This window comes from Arctopsyche grandis, chromosome 7 (assembly GCF_051622035.1).
Source record: "Arctopsyche grandis isolate Sample6627 chromosome 7, ASM5162203v2, whole genome shotgun sequence".
NCBI classification, from domain to species: Eukaryota; Metazoa; Arthropoda; class Insecta; order Trichoptera; family Hydropsychidae; genus Arctopsyche; species Arctopsyche grandis.
The window spans coordinates 22890454-22905646 of record NC_135361.1 but is presented as its reverse complement, the minus strand read 5'-3'; the positions used below and the strand labels follow the sequence as shown (position 1 = coordinate 22905646).

The following is a 15193-nucleotide window of genomic DNA, read 5'->3' as shown; positions in this document are numbered from 1 at the left end:
CTCCTTAATCACCAATAAATGCTGTGAAACGACTTTGGCCTTTTTTTGGATCCTCCACCCACCCATACGCAACAAAACATTACTAAAGACCAATTATAGGTTTCCGCTGGTAGTAATAAACTAAAGTGCAAACATACACGTAGACATAAATAAAACTTGGAAATTAACATAAGAAAAAACATGGAAATTAAATAATAAAATGTGAGTATTAAATTTCACAGTTAGTAAGATAAGTTCTGAATAAAAATTGGTATAAATTGCATAAAAGATAAATTATATAATCTTGTTTAAATCACTGGTTTTGTTTATGATCAAAACTTTATATGTATTGTTCTTTCTTATGTGAATTTTACCATGTTTAATCCAAGTGTACTGATAGTTTTTTTCTTTGGCCGTTTCCTTGGTAATAGTGAGTAGTCGTTTGGATGCTGGTGTGAGGTCATTGACATAAATTCTGTAGGACTTATCTTCAAAACCAGACATTCAGGATAGCGATAGTCCTTTTTGGGTTCTTGCTGCCGCAATAAGAACTATGGATGAGGATACGATATAATTGATTTATGACTTCGGAATGTTGCACTTCACAGCTTTGGAGATGGAATCTAAATTAGTATAGACGTTTTCTCTTTTCTTATAAGGAACTCCTTTGATCTCAACATTTTATAAAAAAAATATAAACATTTTATAGCATAATATAAACATTTTAATAAAAACTTAATTTTCATACAAATATAATAGAAAATTTTGATCTTTATACTTCTCTTAATAAGTTTCTATTTTGATGTGATTTGCCATATCCGATTGTTTCTTCGAAGCCATACTTTTTTATTGTCATTTCTTTTTTAATTGATTTATTTTTGTATGAAATTAAGACATACCCCGTATACTTATTTCATTACCAATAATTCAATAAATTTAGTTACATATCAATGTTTAGTGATATTTTTTAATTTCTCTAAGTTTTTATATTTTGAAAATTGCTATTATCTTATTATACTAACAATTTCACGTTAGTAAGAAAATTTAATCTTACTAAAATCATTCAAGTTAAGAGTCGGAGTCGAATCATAAGATTAAGTTAGAGTAGGTAAATTTTGAAGTGATTCCACAGCTGTTTTGAATCTTAAGTTAACTCAAAACATACTTACACTTAACTCAATATGTAAGTCAAAATTATATAGTATTTAGTTTATTGCAAACTTGTTGTCCATTTAAAATGTCGACTGGATCACTATTCTATCAAGTTAATCAGTAAAAAAAACTTTGTATCCGATCAAATCATTATAAACTGTTAGCTAGTTCTGAAGAACAATTAAGTTAACGTTGCATGGCAAATGTTTCCAAACCTAGACGATCAGAAGTGAACTCGAATTATTTTACTTTACGAAAAGATCAGTATATTGGATATTCAGTGAATGAAAATTGCACACGTCATGTGGCCTGCCGAGTAGACATTTATATTATTGAAAAAATAACAGAATGAAGCTAATAATTTGTAGGAAGAAACAAATTGTTATAAATCGTTCTAGGCATTCTTTTATAGTATCTCTAATTAAACTAAGTTTCACAATCAGCTAGAGTTGACAGATGTCGTATTTCATATGCATGTATATAAACTTGAAACAATCAGGTGATGTAATAAAATGAAAAACAGTAAGTATCGAATAAAAATATTTATTGAATTAACATAAATTTTTATTTTACGCTACGAGCGCTGAAGCAGTGCTCGATTCGTATTTCCAGTTTGGTGGCAACACAGTTTTCGTCTTGTAATAACGAGCGAGACGGTGAATTCTGGATTCTACCAAAATCAACCTGAACTTGTTGTCCTTGTCCTTGCGATTACGTTCCAAATGCTTCCTGATGGCTACTGCCTTTTTGATCAAATAATATAAGTCTTCGGGCAAGTCTGGAGCCTGACCGTGAGCTTTCATGATTCTCAAAATCTTCTTGCCGGTGACGAAGCGTACCTGGGCGACTCCGTGAGAGTCCCTCAAGATCACACCTAAAAAATTATTAAAAAATAAATAAGTAAAATTGAATTTTTTACATGACCACACTCGGAATAGGTAAATGGTGCTCACCGATTTGAGAGGGAGTCAAACCCTTTTTACCCAACTTGATGATTTCATTGGTAACATCAATCGGGTTCAATTTCAACCATGTTGGTACACTTCGTCGGTATGGGAGGGCAGACTGGGAAATACCCTTACTAAAATTGAGTAATACATAGATAAAATATAGATATCGAAATGACAAGATTCAATAATACGGGAAGAGAAAGTGGGGTTGGAAGTATGGAACAAAAGCCAATCGCTTTTGAGGTTATGTTGCATGGAAAGATGGGCTGCGCGTCGGAGTTCGAAGAGTGCGTCCCCTGGAGGCACCGACGACTTCTTCGCGCCGGGGGGTCGGGGAGGGAGAGGGGAAATGAGGAAAGGAGGGTTTGAGGTTATGTCCGCGCCTGTGACTACGCACGTGGCCACAGTGCGGGCCGCCACCGCTCCCTCGGAAGCCGCCAACGCGAAATCGCGCGGTCGCACTCCAAAAGAGCGGGCGGACGAGAGCAACGGGGCGGCGACTCACCCAGGGGCGTGCATGCGACCCATCTTCACTGCTGGCTGCTAAGCTGCTGGGCTTCCGAGACCGCACGACTCAAAGGAAGATGGCGGAGAGGACTCGGCGCTGTCGTGCTGCTACCTACCACGAATGCCAATCTCACTTATCTGACCACCTCGATATGATTCGTATTTCGAAATTTATTCGAATTACATAAATATAGATGACATTTCACGTTTCACTATAAGAATTCAAAAGCTATATTCCAATTTAACGCTAAAATTAATTAAACGTTTCTATAAAAATATTCGTTTATCGAAACAGTGCGTTTGTGAATAAGAGTAGGAGATTCGATCAAATTTGAGTGGAATATTGGGTCAAAACCTATTTGTGACAAAAAAATTTTAGTCACAAATAGGTATGTACATACCGCGCGGTCACAAAAGTCGTACCGCCAATAGGTTTGTGACAATGCTTTTTATTCAATTGTTTAAACAGTTTAATTTATGAATCGTCACTACAATTTATTTATTTAAAAATTGAAAAAAAAATATAGCTCGACGAGAACGATGTTACCTTTTGTTCCCTCCACTAACTAAAAGTAATATGTATATTAATTTATCACAAGGAAGCTCTAATTAAATATTTTAATTCGAATGGCCAACACATGTGGCGTTTCTCTTACGCAGCACATCTGCTAGTCACGTTAGTTTTACTCTGGCAAAAAATGTGATATAATATAACATAAAAGTATTTTCAACTGAGAAATTAAAATAATACTACTATATATTATATTTCGCTGGAAAGTGGACTAGTTGCTCACTTCTGGCTGAACTGGCATCTAAGTTTGATGCTCTGGGTTATATATTGGTTGAGTAATGTCATCCAGGTTTCCGGAGCTCGAGGCTACCCTTTATCTTCGGGTGACGAGATCATACTTCTGGAAGTTTCCATGGGCATGGAGGTCAGGTCAACAGGGGTGTGGCAAAAATTTTGACCAGTAAGGAATGACTTTCTAGGGGAGGGGGATGTATTATATTAAAAAAATGAGAGTATATGAATTTTAGGTTCGGTGATAATTGGTCACAAAGCTCTCCCCCAAAAGTCACTAAAATCTCTATAACAACATCTAGCAGCCGAAAATTCCATCATACTAACGAAAACTCGACTGCCACTGCAATTTTCATGGCAAAAGTTGTCTTTGTGACCACCGCAATGTGACTAATAATCCAATTACCGAATTTTAACTACATATTAAACTATTTCTTTTAATCATTTTTTTCAGGAATAGAAAGACAATCCTATTCAACAATTTGTTTCGACGACTAAACGAGTTATCTCTCAAACAAATATCTTTCATAGCAAGATAAACAACAAAACAAAATATATTTGGGAGTTAACATTTTTTTTCTGAGAAAATCGACGTGTTTATACCTGACAGTGTTCTAAAGAATTTCAATATTCTATTTTTGATGGTTTAGTATTTTAATTCAAATTTATAATCATATATGTATATGTATGTATTACTGTATTTCTGATTGTTTATGTATTTCATTAACGTACACCCGTCGCATTGGAGCAAATCTGTAATGGCGAGTGTGTATTGATTTGTGACAATAAAATAAAATAAAATAAAATATTAAACAACGTGAATAGTCCCGTTCAAATGTAGATGGGGGTGACTGTCCATACCAATCCCCCTCCAAATGACGCCCCTGCAGGTTGATGTGCAGATTTGCCTCAAGATTGCTTGGTTTACGATCGAGTGATGAAATCATCTTTTCATTTGCCCTCTAGTAGTGACGATAATTTCAGGTAAGGTTAGCTCTGCATGAGTAATTGAATTATTAATCACATTGCGATGGTCACAAAGACAATTTTTACTATGAAAACCGCGAATGCGGAATATTTGGAGTTTTTGTTAGTTTGATGGACTTTTCGGCTACCAGATGTTCCATTATAGAATTTTAGTGGCTTTTAGGGGTGCGTTTTGTGACCAATAATCACCGAACCCTCTGCATGTTTGTACAGGAGTGTGATGATGCTATGGGGAATGAACGAATGAGACGACTGGCATGTTGACAGCTGAAGGCAGAGTGAGGTAGCTACTTTGAACACAGCCGAGTTGGTCCCCACTCGCAGGAAGGTGACCAAACTCGACCATGTCATATAGCGAGCCGCCACAATGCCATCATACAACTTGTGTATTGTTGTGAATAAAGCCCGGACCCAGAGGGTGCCGCGTATTGTTCAAATGTTGTAAATGCATTGTTAAAGGTTCGCCGAACCTTTTTTACAAAGGATTTACAACAATGTATAGAACAGGTGGTCGAGTGAAAGGTTTCGACCGTTTCCCGGCCTATGGAAATTCAGTTGAGTTTGAAAGAGGATCGTTTATTTTTGTTCAATTTGGTACAATGGTTATTGTATGTACGAAGAGGTTTCTTCGGAGATGTGATCTAGTTGCACTCTAGAGGCTCACTCTGCCGGTGGAGGTTGCTGCGTTGCTTATAAACGTTTTGGGTTGAAGTGTGTCGTGTGCACATCTTTTGTTCTTGGTACTCGCGCTGCCCTAGTTATGCTGCGAGCGTGGTTTTATGGGTTCATACGCCTGGACGTAGTTCGTGGTTTTTATGGGTTCAGTGTGTTCTTCCTTTGTTTCCCAGACACGTGTATAGAAACACGTGTCGACCTTTTGACGAGGCGAGCGTGTGCCATGCGTTAATGACTTTCCTAGACATGTGTCGCAGTGACCTGATGAGATCATTTCAGTTGTACTATATGCCTACAAATGGAACAATGAGCGGCACCTTGGCTATCCTATAGCTCGTGCAGCGAAAGCTGGCACGTACCAATACAAACACGTATATTGTGTCCGTGAAGATATGAATAAGATTTTTTGTATCTGTTTTCTAGGACAATCAGTTGGTCCCTTTCATACGCACCCACTTTCCGAGCATGACAAAAACAACAATTGTTTTTTGTATTGCTCAAAGTGTGCACTACAGAGTGATTTTTTCCAGTTTCACTGGTCAGTCACCGATCAACCCCCACAAACTGACGTAACGCGTTCTTATATTGTTTGCTAATTGGTTAATTGGAGTTAGTTCATTAGAATTAGTGGATATATGATAATAAAATGCTTTGTAATAAAATTGGATCTGGGAAAACACTAACGGGACAGTCTCGCGAAATTGTGTATAATGTTTTCAACTATTTCATGCATCGTATAGTGAATAGTGAAAGTGACGAAAGAAATAGTTTTATGAAAAGTGTATATGCTATTCGTGGCACGTATTCAAATATTAAATAAATATGCCATCCAAATTATATCATAGATCTTAAAAACATTACACGATCGGTTGAAATAAAATATATAAATATTAGCGGGTTTCTTTCAACAGCCTGTATATGAAAAATGCATTTGTGTGAGTTCTGTAGCTAATATACCTATACCTCTAGTTGTGAAATAGATGAGAGCACGGGCTTTGATTCGGGATAGCACGTGTCGTGCAAAATTCGTAGAAATGTCTCATCGCGGTGGTGTTTGTGGGTAGTCGGCCAACGCGAAGGGTGAACCTGGAAGAGTGGGGACAGATATTTGAAAAGCAATTAGCAAAAGCAGCTGGCTGTGCAGGCGTGGTGGTGCGGTGTACGCCGACTGTCGCGGTCGGGTATTGGCCGTGGCTGTGGCTGTGCGTGTTGTGTGGGGAGCGGTGTGTGGGGGCGGCGGGGCGGGGTGCGGGGGTGTCGCTTGTCGCTTGCCTTGCGGACGGCGTTCGAGGGGAAAGGGGCGAACAGATAGGGATAGGGAAAGGGAACGGGAACGGAAACGGAAACGGAAACGGAAAGGGGCGCGATGAGCGGGCCGAGGGGACGCGGCCGGGAGGGCGGAGCCTCCAACCGCCTGTCCTCTTCCTCCGAAGACCACAACTCCGATGACGACGACTTCTCGGACGACAGCTCGCTGCCCATCACCAGAGCGAAGCGTCGCCGGGTCAGAAGCACCTCCTCATTTCTCACTCCTCACTCTTCACTCTTCACTCACCCCTCATACCTCACCACTCACCACTCATCATCGCAAACCCCACGTCCATCAACAAACATTGCCCAATTTATTTTAGACCAATCCACCACACTATACGTATTGTGCAACGTTTCGCTGTTATTGTATGAAATCAAATTCATTTCATAGAAATGTTCGATTCGTATTTTTCAAAATTAAAAATGCTCTCGTTACTAGCGTTACTATGCTTACATAAATTATACTAAACGACGTTAATTTATTCTCATTTAAATAATACTCAACTATGAGCATTAACATACGACTCACATTCAAAATGATTCAATATAAAAAATACCTCGCTTTACGACTCTTTCTATATATATATATATATATATATATATATATATGGCCAAAAATTCTTGAACTTTTTTATATTAAAAATTTATTGTACCTACAGAATGTGAATACTGATCTAACATTAGATTTCTAATGAGAATCTTAAACAAGCAAACTATCAACGAGGAGTCAATCGACGTTCATCTTCAAATTATATATCAACGGTGTAAACATCTTCAAATTAAAAAGCCAAACATAACCAAAACCGATCCTATCGAAATTGTGCGGGTTATGTATACAAATAAACAGCTCATTGTATGGCATTTTGCTTTACGGCTTACTTTCCAGGAATATATCTCACTGAAGAGTTGGTTTATTGCATGTTTGAGTACAGTATTCATCGATCAAACTATTATAGAAGTAATAACTCACCCTATGAGTTCAATAAATCAACTGAGCACTTTGCAAATACTATATAGTACATGTTTGTATTGATTGTTTAAATTTCTTTTCAGTTTGTGACCGAAAGTGAAGATGAAAGTGACGGCTCCGTTATAGGTACCGTACCGAGAGGCTGTCGTCCTTTAGAATCGGACGACAGCGATAATTGGACGTCGAGCAATTCCGACAATGAAAAAGACGACAAACAAAAGTTGACTTCCGTCTCTAACCCTTCGTCTATTTCTAAAAATGACTGCCATTCGGACAGTTCAGAGGGTGAATCTGACAAATGTCCAGTTTGTCTTTTAAAATTCTCTAGTCAACAGATCGGCACGCCGGACGCTTGCGATCACATATTTTGTTCGGACTGCCTTACGGAATGGTCGAATCACGTCAACACTTGTCCCGTCGACCGCAAAGAGTTCGCTTTCGTCTTGGTGAGGAATAAGATCGGCGGTAACGTGATCAAATCCATTCCCGTGAAGCCTAGACGTATATCGCTCGACGACTTGGTTGAAGAACAGCCGACGATATGTCAAGTAAATCCACACCACTTTAATGCACATCGATACACTTCATTCGCAACGTATTTCAATTGTATTGTATTGTAGATATGCCAGTCGGCTGAATCGGAAGAAACTATGCTATTGTGCGATGCTTGTGATCTTGGTTTCCACATGGAATGCTTGGAACCGCCGCTATATCAGGTTGTTACATAATACTGTTCGACGATTATATTTGTATACAATATTCATTACAACGAACTATGCGCTTTTATCAGATTCCCCCAGACGACTGGTATTGTCCAGGATGCTCGGTCGCTCATTACAATGAGATCAATGGCAGTCGTGAATTTGTTGTTACTTCACCGATGCATCCGTCTCACTCGTCGGGCCCGCATAATAGAAGCAGCCGTCAAATCAACAGTATTTCAGACGCTGGGAATCACAACGCACCGTCTACGTCTAACTCGAATACCAGCAACAGATCGACATCTTCGAGGAGTTTTCAAATCCACTCTCTTTCGACGTCTCAAAGAACTACTACTAGAAAGAGGAAAATTACAAAGAGACGGAGAAGGACTCGCAGATCGAGAACTGTAGTTATTGAATATGAAATTCGCAACGGTGAGAAATTTCCCAGTAAGACAAAAAAGTATACACCCAAAAGACGTAGAAGAAAGAAGGTATGTTCTATGTATTTTAGGATGGTTTTTTTTTTTTGTTGTTTAAACATATGTACTCGCATATCAATGTATTTTTTGTTATATAGGTGAAACGTACTCGTACTGCTGCCAGAAGAACTCTTGTACGCTCGTCAGTTAAAGGCCGTCTAGCGGAATTGTTTAAATCTTCATCTAGTGACGGCCGTGATCTTATATCTACTTTGAGTGTTCCTCAATTTAGTATTTTTGGCAATAGAAATGAATTGGACATTGTTGTATCCGATGATGAAGATTTTGGAAGTCATTACGGTAGCGGTAACGGAACTGCTGTTGCCGTCGCCCCTAGATCGAGCGTATCAGCTATTTTGGCAGCCTACCGACAAGTAATTGTTTACTTTTATATTTAAAATGTTTTCACATACTTTATTTAGATTATACTGAATATTTATTTTTAGAATCGTCGTAAAACCGTATCGATACCTTCTCCATCATATGGATCGTCAGCACCTGATATTCTTTCAAGCATATTAGAGAGTCAAACCATTCTTCATTCCAAACATGCACAGATGAGCGTAAAACAAGACGGGTCAGTTATAGTTCAGGTGCCAAACAACAAAGATGTAAAACATACCATCCCCAATAATAATGAGCCTAGCAATAATGGAGACAAGGTTCTCGATCTCCGTAAGGCTGATCCTAATATACAAACTAAAACTGCACCGGCTTACGGTAATTCTGGCCGGGGTGGACATGGAGGTTGGCGTGGTGGACGTGGAGAATATCAAAACGGAAGCAATAACAATAGAAGTGGAAGATCTTATCAAGGCAACTCGTATCAAGGCGGAAATTCTGGAAACTATCGCGATAGTGGGAATTTCAACAGTGGTGATTTTAACAACCAAGGAAACTCATTTCACAATTCCAATAGCCCTTGGTCAAACACGAATTCGAGAAATCAATCGAGAGATCAGTATTCAAATATGCAGGATCGTTCCCCTCATCAAAGACCGGGATATAACATGAACAGAGGCAGAGGAAATCAACCAAGATTCTCACCTCAGACGCCACAGAGGTCTCGAGGAGTGCCACCTTGGCAACAGCAAAATTACTCGGAAAATTCAGAACCATCGAATGAGTCATCATCTAATATGTATTCTCGTGATCGAGATATTGGTAATATATCCAATGCACCGAATGAAGTCGAATCGAATGCTGGAAGTGATAGAAGGAGTTCTGAAACTGTGCCTTTGGGTGTTTATCAAGTGTCGGACGAAAGAGGCCAATCTACGGGAGAAGTTGCTTTGCCTCAACCGCCAATTATAAGGTTTAAAAAGCCGACTCTTTCAGATGACGAAAAGGATGAGTCTGATCTAAGAGTCGATGATAAATACGATCCGACTGAACCGACAATAGATGATTCTACTTCAGATGATGATGCCACACCTACACCCGTCAGATCTCAAAATAAAATAACGATCATCAGTCCTCCAGAAAAAGAAAATTTGTTGAGTTTTGATGATTCTGAACTTGCACTGGAATCTTTGAATGTCTCACCTAAAGCTTCAGACCATAGCGCAGAGCAAATACTTATAGAAGATGAATTGACACTGGCGACTGATACCAACGAAGAAAAAGAAGAGAAAGCCCCAGATAGTGATGTAGAAGGGGAGTGTCCTAATTTTTCGATATATTCTAGTACAAGCATGGATATAGCAAAAAATAAGGAAGAATCGTTAGATAACGAGATGAAACAACAAATTGACACTGGAATAGATGACCTAGTCCAAGAGGATGATTTCGAAGAAGGCGATGATGCAGAAATATCCATTAATAGTAATGAAGAATTGAATAAAACAGAGGAAGCTAAAGCAAACGATACTGACAATGACGCTGACAAAGAAGTTCTGCAACAGAATGATGCAAATCAAAGACAATCTCTTTTGCTTCAATCGAAATACACACCGAAGAAAAATATAATCAAAATTAACCTCTTTTCCAACTTTAGCAATAAGAAAAAATCTGATACAGATTATAATAAACCATCAAGCTCAGAGAAGGATGATCTGTCGTTTAAGTCTGATGTTGACTCCACCATTTCGATTGAAAAAGATGTAAACAATTACATAAATTTGGAACATAATCAAAACGACTGTATACTTATATCTAACAGTGCTCAAAACACAATGGAGTCTTTGAGCGATATAGAAGATGAAAGAAGCTATACTCCGTGTCTAGATGAAAATAAATCTGTAAAATCTAAAGATACCTCTCTTGAAGACAATGACAAAGGAAGTGGTATTGAAGGTTTAGAAACAGAACTAATATCAGAAGACGAGGGTAATGAACTTTTCTCAGATCCCAATAATAGACCAGATCGAAGTGGTCATATTCGTGAAGCACCACATCGCGAAACAGAACCATTACACCCGGGTGATTTTGAAGAAGGTGAAATCGTTGAAAAAAATAAACAAAAAATCAAAGCCAAGGTTAAGGAACTATTAGAAAAAGCTGAAGAAAAAATTAGCGATGATGATAAGAAAAAAAAGAAGAGAGAAAAGAGAAATGATAAAGACGATAAAGAAAAACCATTGAGAAGCAAGAGTAAAAGGGAAAGTGATAATTTAGCTTTTAAAAAATTGAGTAAAAGCGGTAAGGAAAGAAATTATCGAGAACGCGACGATAAAAGTAGGGGTAAAGATAGAAGGCGAAGCAAATCTACTGATAAAGAAAATAAAGACAAACGAGATAGAATGCGAGATAAAAAACGGGAGAAAAGAAAAGACATGGAGCGCTATGATGTTCGAAATATTATTTCTGATAAAAGTAGGAGAATGAAAGACGCCTTTGGTAGAGATAAATCAAGGCCAAGATCGAATACTCCTAATTCACGCAATCTATCTCCATCTAGGTTTAGGAGATCTGTTTCAAGAAAAAGATCACTGTCTCGTAATAGACGATCGATTTCTAGAACTAGAAGATCTGTTTCTCGCAAAAACAGATCGATTTCTGTAGATCATCTATCAAAATCGCCTCGTAAGATTTCACCTCCACGTCGCCCGTCCATAACTCGCAGAAGGAGAACTTTGTCGCGAGGACTTAGATCACAATCTAAGGAACACAAATCTCTTTCGCCACGTGGAAAAAGATCTGTTTCTCCTAGAAAACGTTTAATGTCACCCAAATTACGCGAATCAGTATCACCCAAAAAGAGAATTTCATTATCCCCTCGATCGAGATCACCTCTAATCCGCAATAAACGCTCACCATCAGTTCGAGCCCGTCGTTCTAAATCCAGGAACAGAAGATCGATTTCGAAAAACAGGAGCAGACGTATAAGAAGATCTTTGTCGAGAAATCGAAGACCTAGCCCTAGATTACATAGAAATAAATCCCCAAGACGACGACTACCTAGAAGATCAAGATCAAAAGTTAGATCTATATCAAGAAATCGATCTCGATCACCAAAATCAAAAAAAATACGCAAATTGAAACGAAACCGAAGTGTTAGTAGTAATAGGAAATCAAGATCACCTTTAAAATCTAAAATAAAGCGTAAAAGGTCTCAAAGTTATAGTCCTGGTATTATTTTACCTCGATCTCTGTCTCGAGAAAGGATGCGACATCCACGCTGGCAAGAAATTGAAAATTCGCCTCTTTTCCAAGATTGGACATCGGGTTCACAATCCATGAGTCCTTCAGGTATAATTTCTCCCAGTTGGACACCACCTCCGGTAGAAAAGTCACCAGAGCCTCGCAACCTTAGAGTAATATTGACAACTAATAAAGACAAAATTAAGAAAAGGGAGAAAAAGAAGAAGTCAAATAAGCGCAATAAAATAACGGAAAGAATTTTAAAACAATCAAAGGATTTAGGACCATCAAAAGAAGTATTCACATCTGGAAATAATATACTAGTAAGTGTGAGCTTTAATAAAAACAAAGAATCTGACAATGACCCTGCTATGCCTCCTCCTGAACCTATGCCGAAGAAGAAAAAAAAGAAAACGGAAATGCCCAAACAGAAAAAAGAAAAGAGTCGAGATAAAATAAAAAAGAGGAGGATTGAAAAAGAAAAACGTTGCAAAGAGTTAGAAAACAAAAAACCCGTAGCAATTATTGATCTAGATAAATCTCCATTCAAAGAACTGACCCCCTCCCCTAAAGCAGTTATCGTATTGAGCGATAGTGATAACGGAGAAAAGGAAGAATTGATGGTCAGACAAGAAATACTGCAAGAAGAATCGATAGAAATCGGCTTCCCCCAACCAGAAATGGAATCCGTGCCTAGTAGTCCGACCAGAGAACACGACTATGTGACATCTACTGGACCTAAAACACCCCCAGAACCACCGATCAAATTCACCATAATAAGCAAGTCGAATCCTCAACTCAGAGCAGTAAACCCGCTACACGAAGATGAAGACGAAACTGTCGAGAATCAAGAAGAAAATCCACCCGAAGATACTGCAAACAGAACTTGCGAAATTGCATACAAAGGACCGAACACTCCTCCAGAGCCTCCCAACTCACCACCGAGCTCTCCAGACGCTTACGATCCATTCGAACCGACGAAATCCGGCTCTGCTACACCCGAAACAAACTTACCGTCCGCCGAATCAGAAATTGAAAAAATTCAAGAAATTAGAATAGAAGAGACTTTGCTCGTTCCATGCATGTCGCTAGAAGCTGCACAAAAATCCAACTTATCAGCTGACGATGTGATCCAAGCGAAACCGATCAGTCCCACTGAAAAAGTTATGGCCTTATTAAAAAGCACTCGTGCCAGTTTATCTCCGGGCAGCGCAATACAGCAAATATTTTCAGAACCAATATTCGATACCATCAAAGTCGACTCTGAAGTCACACCTCCCGTCAATCCACCTGCCAACTTATTGCAGTCTCCAGATAGAAGTACCTCTTCAATTACAATCAACAAATCCATTCAACCCCAGTCGACGTACTCGGCTGTTGTAAAACCAAACTCACCGAAACTCATATTCTCCACCGTGGCTCCCACCGTCGTAACTTCAACGCCAGTGTACTTGAATCCTGTCCCGAGGATAGCAGTATACAGCATGGGGAGCTCGCCCTCGACACAAAAAACCACTCCAGTATTGTCGCAAAAGATCACACTGCCGTCGCCGACGAAATCCAGTCCGCTGAAGTCGCAGCCACCGAAACTATTCTTAACCAAACCATCTCCGATCAAATCCACTCCCATTAAACCGATGCCGTCGACGAAGACTCTCATCTCTAAACTGCCGTTGCCAACGATCAAACCGCTCCCAACGAGGAGCCAAAAGACGAACAAGAACAAATCCGGCCAGAACGGTAGCGATATTATCAATTTGGATATGGATATTGATTCGCCGTATTCTCCCGGATCTAGTGATTTTGGAGATCTCTTTGAACCGCCATCGGACAACGGAAAACATATATCGTCGACGCCAGTTTTTCCTCAAAAGGCGGGAAGTAAATTTGACAACTTCGACAACTTGTTTGGTTCGATAAAATCAACTTCTAAGAATTCCAAAGGGTCGGGTAATACTACAAAAGTTGCAGTAAGACAGATTAAAAAATCCAAAGGTATTCCTCGTTTTATATTTGTTTTTATTTTTTTAATACGCCATATGAAATTACATATGTGTCTGTCATTTCAGGTAAAACAGGCGGTGTAAAGATAGACGAGGACAGTCTTAAGATTTTAGATGACTTGCCCAGCTCTGCTGTGGAAATGCAGGTGAAGACTAAAGTAAGCACATATATTCAAATATTGCTTGCTTTACTTTTTTTTTTAACTTAGTCAACAGTCTTTACTTGTTACGGTCAATAATACTAGCGAGCAAGATATAGTTCTGTAGTCAAGAGTTTGGCTTTAATGAAATATGTGCGTGCATATTGTGTTTGTTCATGGATTTTATACTTTGCAGTTTTTAAAGAAACTGAATCGCCAGGAACGAGTGGTGGAAGAAGTCAAATTAGTTCTGAAACCCCACTATGCTAAGAAGCACATCAATAAGGATGAGTACAAGGATATACTGAGAAGAGCAGTTCCTAAAGTAAGGCGAATTCTTCGACGTGCGATAAAATTTGCAATGTTCTCCCGGTTAAAAGTATTCTTTCGTTTTCAGATTTGTCACAACCGCAGCGGTGAAATCAATCCTGCCAAGATTCAAGCTTTGATAGAAGCTTACGTTAAAAAGTTTAGAAAAAAAGCGCATCAATCTAAATAAAATCCGTTTAAGGAAGAATAATTGTAAGCATAAAGATATTTACTTAAGTGTAAAATTAAAAAAAATTTGATAGAAATCACAATCTCGGATTTTTTTATAGATTTTAATGTAAAGAAATAAAGTTTTTGATGTTATTTTTTTTCTTATTTATCATATTAATTTTAATTGTAAATATAATGTAATTACATAGTATACTTTTTATTATTATAAAAATCTATTTATAGCTGATGAATTTTTTACTGTATATTGGGTTTATTTCTCTGCAATCATTTCTTTATCGCTTTACTATATTATTTTTGTATATTTTTAAGTAATATATTTATCACACAAATCAGAAAAAAAAAGAAGTTTAATACGTTATGTAATTTGATATACTGTACACTTGAAAGAATTTTGATGTCCTTTGTAGTTGTATAGTTAATAAATGTGAGATTTAAACAAAATTATTTTTTT

General features: G+C 38.2%; 2 protein-coding genes across 2 annotated transcripts; one reads left to right on the top strand and one right to left on the bottom strand.

The window, feature by feature from the left end:
* Positions 1-1657: 1657 nt before the first annotated feature.
* RpS13 (ribosomal protein S13) lies at positions 1658-2742 on the bottom strand. The gene is made up of 3 exons (XM_077434008.1): positions 2587-2742; positions 2085-2212; positions 1658-2005 (listed from the first exon to the last, which is right to left on the bottom strand). Exons 1-3 carry the CDS (start codon positions 2607-2609, stop codon positions 1701-1703), a joined length of 456 nt encoding a protein of 151 aa, XP_077290134.1. The 5' UTR covers positions 2610-2742; the 3' UTR covers positions 1658-1700.
* Positions 2743-6192: 3450 nt separating this feature from the next.
* On the top strand, positions 6193-15175 carry LOC143914771 (uncharacterized). The gene is made up of 9 exons (XM_077435108.1): positions 6193-6556; positions 7417-7881; positions 7954-8049; positions 8124-8528; positions 8615-8890; positions 8963-14093; positions 14168-14259; positions 14438-14566; positions 14639-15175. The coding sequence occupies exons 1-9, from the start codon at positions 6419-6421 to the stop codon at positions 14738-14740; spliced, it is 6834 nt and encodes a 2277-aa protein (XP_077291234.1). The 5' UTR covers positions 6193-6418; the 3' UTR covers positions 14741-15175.
* The last annotated feature ends 18 nt before the right edge of the window (positions 15176-15193 follow it).

Excerpts from the sequence above, each read along its gene's own strand:
- LOC143914771 (XM_077435108.1), top strand. The coding sequence starts at position 6,419 with ATGAGCGGGCCGAGGGGACGCGGCCGGGAGGGCGGAGCCTCCAACCGC. Across the intron at positions 8,050-8,123 it reads TGGAACCGCCGCTATATCAG|ATTCCCCCAGACGACTGGTA; the intron begins GTTGTTACATAA and ends CGCTTTTATCAG. Across the intron at positions 14,260-14,437 it reads AAATGCAGGTGAAGACTAAA|TTTTTAAAGAAACTGAATCG; the intron begins GTAAGCACATAT and ends TATACTTTGCAG.
- RpS13 (XM_077434008.1), bottom strand. The coding sequence starts at position 2,609 with ATGGGTCGCATGCACGCCCCTGG. Across the intron at positions 2,213-2,586 it reads GGTCGCATGCACGCCCCTGG|TAAGGGTATTTCCCAGTCTG; the intron begins GTGAGTCGCCGC and ends ACTCAATTTTAG. Across the intron at positions 2,006-2,084 it reads TTTGACTCCCTCTCAAATCG|GTGTGATCTTGAGGGACTCT; the intron begins GTGAGCACCATT and ends ATAATTTTTTAG.